This window comes from Cariama cristata, unplaced genomic scaffold (assembly GCF_000690535.1).
Source record: "Cariama cristata isolate BGI_N322 unplaced genomic scaffold, ASM69053v1 scaffold16335, whole genome shotgun sequence".
Classification (NCBI taxonomy): Eukaryota; Metazoa; Chordata; class Aves; order Cariamiformes; family Cariamidae; genus Cariama; species Cariama cristata.
The window spans coordinates 36,930-48,479 of record NW_009619361.1 but is presented as its reverse complement, the minus strand read 5'-3'; the positions used below and the strand labels follow the sequence as shown (position 1 = coordinate 48,479).

General features: G+C 35.5%; 1 protein-coding gene across 1 annotated transcript in view; it reads right to left on the bottom strand.

The window, feature by feature from the left end:
• Window positions 1–5,135: 5,135 nt before the first annotated feature.
• Window positions 5,136–11,550, bottom strand: part of LOC104155886 (probable C-mannosyltransferase DPY19L1) — a gene marked incomplete at its 5' end in the record, with an annotated part of 42,724 nt that continues 36,309 nt past the window's right edge. The window contains 5 exons of the mRNA XM_009701234.1: window positions 5,136–6,000; window positions 7,051–7,176; window positions 8,531–8,630; window positions 9,428–9,602; window positions 10,760–10,879. Of these exons, the coding sequence (XP_009699536.1) occupies window positions 5,844–6,000; window positions 7,051–7,176; window positions 8,531–8,630; window positions 9,428–9,602; window positions 10,760–10,879 (678 nt within the window). The remainder of the gene's footprint in view (window positions 6,001–7,050; window positions 7,177–8,530; window positions 8,631–9,427; window positions 9,603–10,759; window positions 10,880–11,550) is intronic.

Below are 11,550 nucleotides of genomic sequence, written 5' to 3'. Positions count from 1 at the left end.
AAAACAAATCCAGCTTCTACTCGACCGGTAGTTCAAGACCACACAGAAGACAACACGGCCTGATCACAGCTGCGATACATCCACTTCGGTTCCTATCATTACGTGCGCTCCGTCATTTACGGTGGTGAGCACCCGTGTCACAGAAAGGAGTTGAGATCTGCTCCAAGTGGAATTTGGAGCCAAGAAAGTTATTTTCAGACCATATAGACAAACACAAATGATGTGTGTGTGTTTTTTTTTTCCCTCCAGCTGTGCTTGTCACATTTTCTGTGAGGTCCCGATGGCAACGTGTGCTCTAGGTTTAACCTCGTAATAAGCCCAGGCTCTTTTAAACTCATTAATAAAGTAATTGCAGAGCACTGGAGAATGACGACAGACGACGCTGGCACAGGAACAGGAGCCAACGCGGACAGCTTCCATCACCTGGTTCACTGGCATAAGCCAAGCATTTTGACAAGGTCTAGAAAAAACAGGTCACGTTTGGAAGACACAAACACCTTCTCAAGTTTCAGCTATGCAATTTTCCTCCATTCTGTTCCGTTCAGTTTTATCCCATTTCCCAGCATCGAAGTGAAACCGAGTGAGATGAAATAAAACACAGAAAAACACATTCCAAATACACTCTGACTTTATTGAAACCATGTTTCCTTTCGGCAGTCCTGCTGCACCTTGACATCGCAAATATTTACGCTTTTCAATTTATTTCAGTTGGAAGTTTATTGCTTCATTACTTCCTTATGTGTAAGGACAACCTTACAAAACAAACCATCAGTGCTGACAGGTTTCTTTCTAAATTCAATTACCAATTCCGCTGCACATCGATGGTTCAAAGGAAGGCAATACATGTCACAGGCTCCTAATTCAAAGGTGTCTTTATAATCCTTTTTTATTTCAGGCAAAAACCTAATGGATGAAACAAACCTGCAACTATTCAAGTAAATAGCCAAGACCTCATTAGTTTAAAAATTAGTTACAGACTCTGACAGCACCGCTTGCTGAGTGACAGTTGATTGATTTTAAGCACTGAGGGTAGTAAACTATAAGATTAAAGTGCCGAATAAAGAAGTCGTGGAATACAACTTACTTTTGATCATCTTGTTACCATTTCTCCCTCCTCAAAATATTTATTCCTTTTAAATTACGTAATGACACAAAAATGGCCAAGAAGTATCAAATCAAAGATGCCGTATGCAGCGGCCTGTAGCGTGGTAACTGCAGCTAAAGTCAGCAAGGATCTAGAACAAAGAAAACGAAGGTGAAGGAAAACATCTACCAGTGCTTTTGTACAACTCGTGTTTTGAGTTGAATAGCCTTTGAAATACTTCAGGAACACAAAAATTTCTACGCTACCCAGCTACCAAGATTGATTCCATCTTTAGCTTATTTTTATGAGCAGTGGAAGATAAACTTCTCCAAATACAGATGCATTATATTTTCATAATCAAAATCAAAGAAAAGCAAGGCAGTAACTCAAGCACCATCCTAAAGCTAATGCCGGGGAAAAAAATAGGAGGCATGCTACTCTGGGGTGTTTTCAGCCTTTGCTACCTTTCTTTAGCTAAGAAAAGAAAAAAGCTGGCTTTTTGAAATAGTTAAACTATAAAAGCTAATACTTCAGAAGAGGTCAGGATTTTTTGCAGAACTCTGGCAGAGATATCTACAGCAAACACTAACTGCTCGCAAATAATGTTTGCTAACCACGTCCTAAGACACTCCAGGGACTTGTAGTCAGAGAAGCTGAGCGACCAGTCGCTCAGTAACGTGGAGATGATACTGCTCAGGTGTCTGAACACAGCAATAATCAGTAATGAACGCAAGAATTCGGGGCACCGGCTTTGAAAACAAGCTTGGTCAAGCCTGAAGAATGAACTCGAGTGACTTGTTTCCTCTCCGATGAACATCACAAGGACAGAAGTTTTTCCCTTTAGAAGTTGTCCTATATCAGGCGCAGTGTTACCTTTAAATGAGATCCAGTAAGCATTTTCATATTCTTCAGGCTAAAAGCTGGATCTCATCCTTCCTACTAACAGGCAAAACAACTCCTGCTTGCACTCCAGAACCAGTTTATGCACTGATCATCTTGACAGGGGGAAGACTGGCCGCAGGGATCCTGCCCGAGTCCTCAGCCAGCTACGAAAGCAGTATTATTCATTCACTCCATGTGTTTTATCCATACCTCATGATCTATTGGCAATAAATGTTCCATACATGCTGTAATAGGAAGTAATAAAGTTGTTGAACTACTACATGATGAGCCCACTGAAACAACTGATGATTTCAGACATTATATGAATTTCGTCAATAACGGAGAATTACAGCACAAGATCAGAAACAAGGAGATTCTGCCTAACCCTGTAAGTCCTTTTCTATTCCTCTCCTCCAACCCAACAGGTCAGCTTAAAGCTCTGCTGCGGACGGTTTATCATAACGTTTGACTTTGATTTTGTACTGAAATAGAAGTGCTTATGTCGTATAACTACAGCCCAGAATTTGTTTATCACAGCACTGAGAGGTTTCACTGCCCCAGCAATTCCTGCACAGCTGACCAGTTCCAATTTAGAAGTTCCGCATGCCATTTTATGTCCCTAGTCTTAATTTCAAAGTATAATTATTCCCTAACATCTAAACTTTATTAATATTCAAACAGTAAAGTCTTCCTTTCACACCCACTACCATCAGTTAGGATTTGGATTCCTTTGTCCAGCTGCTGAAACCACCCAGGAGCACCTTCTTCTTTTGGGTTTAAAAATATCATGTTGGTTTAGTGCGGCCCTTCACATTATGCAAGTTAGGTGAAACAACAGGGTTTATAGAAACTACACAATGCAATCTGAAAACACAGGGCTTGAGCCATAATTAGCATTTTATAATTGCTTTCAACAATGCTGTCTTCCAACAGCCTTGTGTTTAAATTCTTCCTTACATATTTGCTTTTGCTGAAGGAGTTTTCTTTACTTCACTCGGAGCGAGTCCTGTGTTGTGGAACTCAGTATCTTAATCATAAAAATCCAAGAGATGCTGACTGATTTAGTTTCACTGTTTAAGCTGAATTGGGAAAAAAAAAAAAAAAAAGGCAAAAGCAAAGGCACTTTTTTAAATGTTAGATGAGAATGATGAAGCGCAAGGCAGTACTGAATAGGACTTAGCATCTTTGTTTCACAAAGGTGCCTCATTTGGTCTCCGTACTAAATATTGCAGTTTGCACAATTATCAAAAGTTTGATACCAAATTGTAATTGCGTCCATTGTACTGAAGAAATCTATTGCACTCAAAGCTAGCGATATTTCAGCTTCCAACAGACAAACCTGTATGATCCAATATTACTAGGGTGTAACAGAAACAGTTTTCAGGTACTTCAATATTCCAGTCCTGTGCCTAAATTACTTCAAGGCCAGCACGTATTTAAAAACAAACTTACTTGGGTTACAGATTTATTGATCAGGAACTTGCAAAGGGAAAAATAACTTCAGTGAGAGCTAAGAAATCTCAAACATCCATTCTCTGGTTCAAGTTGCAGTGATAAGCATAATCTTAACGTGTAAATTGTTGTAATATTTAACCCCAAATTCTTCCCTTTGGAATCAAGAGCAAATTACTGAGATGACAAGATATTTGTAACACCCAATTCAAGAGTTCCCATGTTTTTTCCCCATATATTGCTTTTTTTTTTTACTTCATAGTTTTCCATTACTAGATTTTATCACCTTAGATGACAATCATTACGTGGGTTTAAAACCAGTTCAAAGAGAGGGACAGTATGGTATCCCTCAACATAAGCTGAAAATGTACAAACGGTGTCTGGCCCCGTACTCAGTAACAACAGATTCCTCATCAAAGGAGGAACATTTTTACTAAGGTACATCTTTGAACCTTAACTTTCAAATGTTTCTTCACTCTACAAGTATTTGGGCTTCACTCAAATTAAAAGGAGGCCGGAAAGAGGTGTGTGAGTTTGGTTTAATTATCTGAAGCACTACCATGCATCGTTCAGTTGAGAGTTCAGCTTCAATCATATCTGCGGTGGCACCTGTATTAAACTTAGTTTAACAGACATAAGAGCAGTAACGTCCACCAGAAACATGAGAACAATTTCCATCTTTTTCTTTTTTATTTAACCACATAAGTACATGTCAACAGTTGGCATAAACTTCATAAAAATACAGTACCTTTTTGTGCTGTAACACTAGTCACAATGTTTATATAAAGATTTTTTTCCTGCTTCCTTGAATTCAATTAACATTTTAAAAAGCAACTTCCCAAAAGCCCTTTTTGTGAGAGTTTCCTTATAGAAATTTTTGCAAAATCTATTCTGTAAAAGTTAAAAAGCTAATGCATTTTCAGCCATTCTCCCTCACCCTCTCCATAAAACAGATTTTAAAAAAATAAGTAGTCTTAGAATACTGATCAGCTGTTACACTACTACTTTTATCACAGGTTCCCATTTAATTGATACTATTACAGGCGTGACAGATACTGTTCCTATAGCATCTAATATTGCTAGATGCTATTAGGGCTAAAAAGACCAGTCGTATCAACAGACTGATGTCTGACCAAAAAAACCCAAGCCAAAACAAACCCCAAACATGAACGATACACAGAGAAACATTAGACTTTAGAGGTCTTATAACGTAGAATCACAATTCCTGTGATGCTTCCCAATGGCAATAAACATACAAAAATTCTACCAAGTCAGTTACACGACTGAAGGGAGTCCTTGCACTGGGTATCTTGGAAAGCGAGCTCTCTATTACCTATAATAATGGTGTGACATCAAGATGACAGAAAAACTGCAGAACCGGTCTAATATTGTTGGAGCAATTATACCCACGCAACTGACTATACCCATATCACAACTGGGTTCAATTTCATTTTTCTTTAATGCTGATGATAAGATTCAGGCAGGATCTAATACATGGGGAAAGAAAACAGGGCATAAATTTTGAAAGCAATTTCTTATCAAGTTAGGCGCTGAAGGTCTAGTTAAGGCAGTGAAGGATTTATTTTAGTATCTTTCTAAGGCTATGACATATTTTTCCTGAATAAAGCGTTTTCCCTTAAAAATTTCATGTATATTATGCCAGCTTATTCTGAATGCATAAGAATGCTAAAAATCCTTGGACACTGAGAAGCTAAACTATTGCTCACTGCAAATATTACCCTTATTAGTCTTCTTTTTTAATATCAATAAGATTCCAAGAACATGCACCTAAATAATGAAGTTTCAAGTCTGCCTACAAACTTTTCCGTTTCAAAAGCAAGCTTAAAAGCATGTGTTAAGCGATCCAAAATGACAAATCTTCTTAATCCTCTCAAAGAAAAAAACCCAACACCTATTTCTCTCAGACATGACTAATGAAACTACGTGACTTTTAAAGGGAATTTCTAGTATCACCTTGTCCAGAAGGGAGACGGGTAATGAAACTGATGTGAGAAATGTGATGCCAGATGCTATAGCACCATTCCTTTGTTCCTAGCTGTTAGCACCAAAGCTTTAAACAAACTCGCTTTGCTAAGACATTCTGACAATCCCATTTCACAATATCATTGGTTTTGAGAACGGAGTTACTTTCCATAGGTACTTTTAACTCTTTTTGGATCAGTGTTAAATAAAATGTGCAAACATATAATCATTTGCATAGCAAATCTCAAGGGACTGACCCTGAAATAGAAATCCAAACTGTTAGGTTTAAGATATTTCTATAATCAGAACTCACTTAAAATGGTAAAAAATAAAATACATATTTTTCCATTTTAAGTCTAGTAGAAAAGGTATTTCTGATTTAGAATTCTTATAGTTACTAGTTTAAAAAGTTGAAAGACTGATGGTTCTTTCCATTGAAATGTTATTCCTTTGGAATCTTCAAGACTCTGTAATTGCTGTTTTCAAATACTGTGATGAAATATGGCCTGGAAGCCTTGCTCATAAGGGTACATAAAGGAATTTTGCCACTATTAGCAGGATCTTCGACATCCCAAATTTCAGGCATACTGCAACCAGGCCTAGAAAACATATGAATATGGAAAGAAAAATTAAGAAATGTCATCAAAAACCATACAGCTTGCTGAACTCAGCTTTATAACCTCCCCTATGAATACTTGATTGTGCCATCTATATTTTTTTGTCTTTATACTAGAAATTTTTATCAGATTACAAAATCAATATATATAGTAGTAATTGAAAAAATAATATTGAGAATGTGTAATGTCTGCTTACATAATTACATAATTAGTAAGAACTTATTTGGAGGAGGAAGTATATAAACCAACTCAAATTATACTATATACATTACCAGGGATCCTTAAAACTTCCTATAAAATGGAGGGTGATATGCACACTCCTAACATTTCTAAAGAAAACTCAGGAAATAAAACACCTTTTTTTTAAAAAAAAAAAGTAATAACTCCTTGCTTTTTTATTAAGGCACATAACCGACATCAATTCCCTGTACAGTTATCTTTCAAAGTTAGAATTACTGAAAATTTCCTAATTTTATCAAAGATCATAGCAAAGGAATAGAACAGATTAATTTCTCTTTATTTTAAATGCAAAGAAAATAAAACAAAAAAATCCAAACTAATCATGTTCTAAAGGCCAAAAAGAGAAATTGGGGAAAAAAAAAAGCATAGCTTCTTCTTGAGGACAGCTTAAACGTGACAAAGTTTTCAGTGACCAGCAATAGTCATAATATTTTGGTGCTCAGACTATCTTTTATCTGCACCTTTGATTCATACTAGGCTTTTATTATACACACACACATCTGTTCTTGCCATCACGGAATAATCACTTGTTTCCTTTGTGAATCTCTTCTGTATTTTACACTGAGGTTTAAAAATATGTACAACACAGCTTTTCAGTTGCACACAAAAGACCACAAGGTTGCTAATGTCGGTAAAGTTAATTATTACTATCTGGAGTCACTGGACAAAAATGTATTTTGGACACTTTTAATAAAGCACAGATCAGCATTTCAAAACTGCTACTTGATATGAATCTTAGATTACATATTTGAGCAGCATATCATTCTCATGAGAAAGACAGAGACTACTCACTTTTTTCTGCTTACACACAAGGACTCTTCCAGAATGTAGTAATTCACTCCTAATTTTATCAATTCTCTTTTTACTTCCTTTGCAGGTTTTCGACTGTACATGGAATACACTATTTTAGTTCTGGCCCTTCAAAAAGAGAAATATAAAAGTTAGCTAGCAACATAGCATGAAAATGTAAGCTTTAACTTTAGACTGGACAGGAAGGCTTTTTATTTCACAAGAGAACTAGGCTAAATCAAAGTTTAAATTAATAGTGCTATTTGCTTTAATGTGATTATTTCTTCACAAATATAATGATTCCAAGAACAATGTATACAGCCCTTTGATTTTTCTGTAGCAGGAGACAACTTTGTAAGAAGATCCAGTTACTGTGAACAGAACACGTAAAGATGTCAAAGCAATGCTTTCACCATATAAAATTCAAGGCTAGAAACAGCCTTGCTTGGACTAGAGGTGTTCAGAAGAAATCAACTGCCCAGTCTCTCCACAAAAGGTCATACTCATTGTTCAGACTTTTTAAAATGCAGAGTGCAAGACCTGATGTCTGCCTATGCTGAATCAAGGAAAATCATCACTTATAAACCATGATCCTGTTTATATTACCCAGTACTATCTTCCTTTGATTGTGCAAAGCATGACATTGTTAACTCCTGTTCATTTTCTGATACTCTATTATCTCTAGCTTATTTTCCCCAAATACACCCTGTCCTATATTTCTGTAGTTAGAATAGAATCGAATCTTTCAGTCGGAAGGGGCCTACAGTGATCATCCAGTCCAACTGGATGATCAAAAGTTAAAGCCAGTTAATGCCAGACACAGAACTAAGGACATAAGGCATGTAAAATGAATCCCCTCATTTTCTCCTTTATTCCTATCTATCTGGTTGTTTTCTTGTTGTGTTTTTTTTTTTTAAACAGTTTTACCAAACTGCTAAAAAATGATGCTATGATATTAAAATTAAAAAAGGAAAATCATGGCCTTTTCAGAAAAATCAATTTCAATTTAGAAAAATATCCTGATTTTGAAAATAACAAAGTACAAAACTCAGTAATTCCATTACAAAATTTCAGTTTCAACTAGTTTTAATATTTCAATAATTGGCTACATTATCATGAAAAAAAATGGCAACCAGAGAAAGATAATAGGAATAACAAAACGGGCTATCTTGAGAAAAAGGTCAAGTCTGTCTACAGTGTCAGGAGTAACTATAATGAAGAAAGGATATAATAGTACATATTAATTCAAATTCCATGATTATATTCTGATTTTTTTATATGTAAGTTTGAAGCCGTATAATCCTTTCTGATGAACACAAATACTGAAGAAATACTGCCTGTGTTTTCAGTCTGACTAAAAAAATCAAGTTCTACAGAGTTTTAACAAATTTTACAATATAACGTGATGCCATTCCTAATGTATATTACTGACATTAAGAGAATTAATAGCAAATAAAAATAAATCCTCAACATTGAAATCTACCTTAATCCTGCATCTTCATAGTGAGGATGATTTACAATAGGACGAAGCGTAGACAATTTAACACTTGCCATTGTAGGCATTGCTCCTGCAAAAACAGCATCTGAAATACAGAATGAAAGGCATGTTTGAAATGAAGAATGAAGCAGTAAAAGCAGAGAAGCAATCTTCAAATATCTAAACAGTAATTCTGTAGAAAAACATAGAGAGGGTAGGGTACTCTTTTTGATAATGCCTTACATCAGGAGATGTGCAAATTCACTTTATTTTTTTTAAACTTTGAACTCAATATAAGTCATTAGATAACTAAACATCTAAGAATGGAGATTTAATACCTCTTATTTTTCTTGAATGGGTAGAATAACATATTCCTTATGACAACACATTCTTATTTGTCACTTCTTACACCATTGTTAAATGCGCAATAAAAACTCGGTCCACTTCAGCTTGAAAGTATTTTCCTGCTAAAAAGGTAACTACGTTGTTTCCCACTAGTTTTCTGACATTTTCACTCATTTTAGTAAAAGGACAGGTGCAACCATAGCACACATCCTTCGAATTCTCTTCTAGCAAAACCATGATCATGGACCCACATACAGGACCAGTGTCATTTAAATAAAAATCTATTTTAATTCGACTTTGCGAAAACACTTGTTGAAACATTACATCAGTGGCTAGAAACTCCAGACTGGTAGCATGGAGTCTAAAAAAAGCAAGTTTTGGGTGTTTTTCTCATTTGAGATAGCTTCTGTATGGACAAGTATATGTGACTAAACCATGGCTGTAGGATGGTCCCAAGGCAAAGCCACAGATAGCAATATCTCTTCAGTCATTCATACCAAGTTCTATAGTTACATCCCACAGTAAATGAGGAACTTCATACATTATTAAATAGTTTACCTTGTCTGGTATTGACTTTTATCCACTCTAAAAGTTCCTCCTGTGGCAAGTTGCTAAATTCTCCCATGATGTTCCACTGAGTTTGAAGGTTTGCCGATCCCTCTATTGCCATCAATGCTAAAATAGCAAAGACCAATGTTTTGGGCTGGATTTTACAGAAGAGCCATCCAAACAACTGAAATGCAAGAATCGATTAATTTCTAGACAATTCTGTAATGTTGTACGCAGCACAATTAATTTTTATTTCTCTATAAGGAACCTAACATATATTACAATAAGAAACATCTCTGCTATTGGTTCTCCACTAAATTTCAGTGAGACCTCATAAAAAGTATTCATGTTTACTGAATGTAGGGCATTATACTTGTAATTCTACCAAAAAAAGAAAATTGACTTTAATGTAGCTTTTAAAGTTGTAGTTCAAAAGTCAAATTCTGTAAGTGAAGACGATTCAATAATGCTAACTGCACTTTTATAGTATTTTATCTCCTATTTACATCAAGAGGTTCTAACTGTAGTATATAGATTAGAGATTGTACTGCAAACTTCCAAAAACATATCAGAAAAGCAGATTTTGGGGATATAAGGTTAACGCTGCTTTATATCCTACTCTTCCCTTTCTTCAACTGAAAAAGATAGCCTTTGCATTTTTTCCTAAGGATAGTTTGCTGAAGGGTCTAAGCAAATACTCGTAAGTATGTGAAACGGGTACTTAAGAAAGAAGTAGCAAATTTGCTACGTTGAAGTTTAATTTGAGCAAGAACACTTTATCTCATCCGTATCTGACGTGAACCTTAAATAAGACAAAGTGACAATTTCAAGCAAGGAAAATTAAATCTGAGTTAGGCATATTACTTTTTATTTTGAAGGCTAAAATGTTTTTAGCATGCAAGACTTCAAAACTATACTTCTGGAAAGAATTAATACACAAAAAATACGCAAGGCAATAAGCTCTAAAGAGCTGTGATAATACAGTGTAAACAGAAGTCAAACACTGTTCGGATAAAATTAATAGTCAATAAAATCTTGCAATGGCACAGAAGTGTGTAAATACAGTAAAACCCAGTGTATGTCTCCCTATGCTCAAGCTCAATACACAGCATATTAACTCCTATAATAATGCAATTGGACAAGTTGCATAAAACAAGAAGTTTGCTTTATTTGGGGAATGGGACCTGTGTAACCATATTTTTTGACCGGCAATATAATCTGGTTTATTTTTAACTGGTACACTCAGATTCAGCAATTACACACACAGAATCTGCTTTAGGACAAATATCTGGGTAAAACTATAAGTACTGAGATAGCTACAGGATTAAAAATAGACCTTACCTGTTTTGAACACAGCAAGGAAGCCATAACACATAGATGTGGTGTCAAAAACAGTTTTAGTCTCATGATTAAAATTGCTAGGACACTGTACGCCAACAGCTGCAATGCATGGTATACCAGCTGCAAAAGAAAAAAACCCAAACACACACAGAAGCATAATATTTGCATACTTTTCATTCGTGTCTTAAACATACAACTTCATTTGCAATACAGCTTAAATTATGAGCTTGTCTGAAACAGTCAAAGTAAAGACCTTCATATTTCCCATAGTGATAAGGACTTTCTGTCATCTTCTTTCTAAAGCATATGTAGTATGCTAAGGTATGGAACAACAGGAAGGATAAACATTAACAATAAAACCAAAAGGAGCTGGAGAAATGGCTAGCTATGCAAAAGATCCTGAAACATAAATGGGCAACGACATATGTAAAATTTCTTGTATAACCTCTTTACAGAAGTGAAGTGACCTTGCTATTTAAAATCTAAATTCCTAAGTATGGAATGAAAGAAGCAAATAAAATCATCCTTGGTACTCGGACAACCACAGGCAGCTTGCTTTAGTATTCTCAGAAAAGGTTAAAGAGCATCAGAGATGTCACACACCACTCCTAACTTTTCATCTATGTTACTTGTGGAAGTGCTGTGGTAAATCACAGAGGTATTTTTGCAATCACTGTTTTTATCTAACTGATTGATTACCATACTTTGAATGGCACGAGATTTCGCTCATAGCAGAAAGCACAAAAACTGCTGTTAAGAAAGTTCTCCACTGTCCTTGCTGATATAATTGC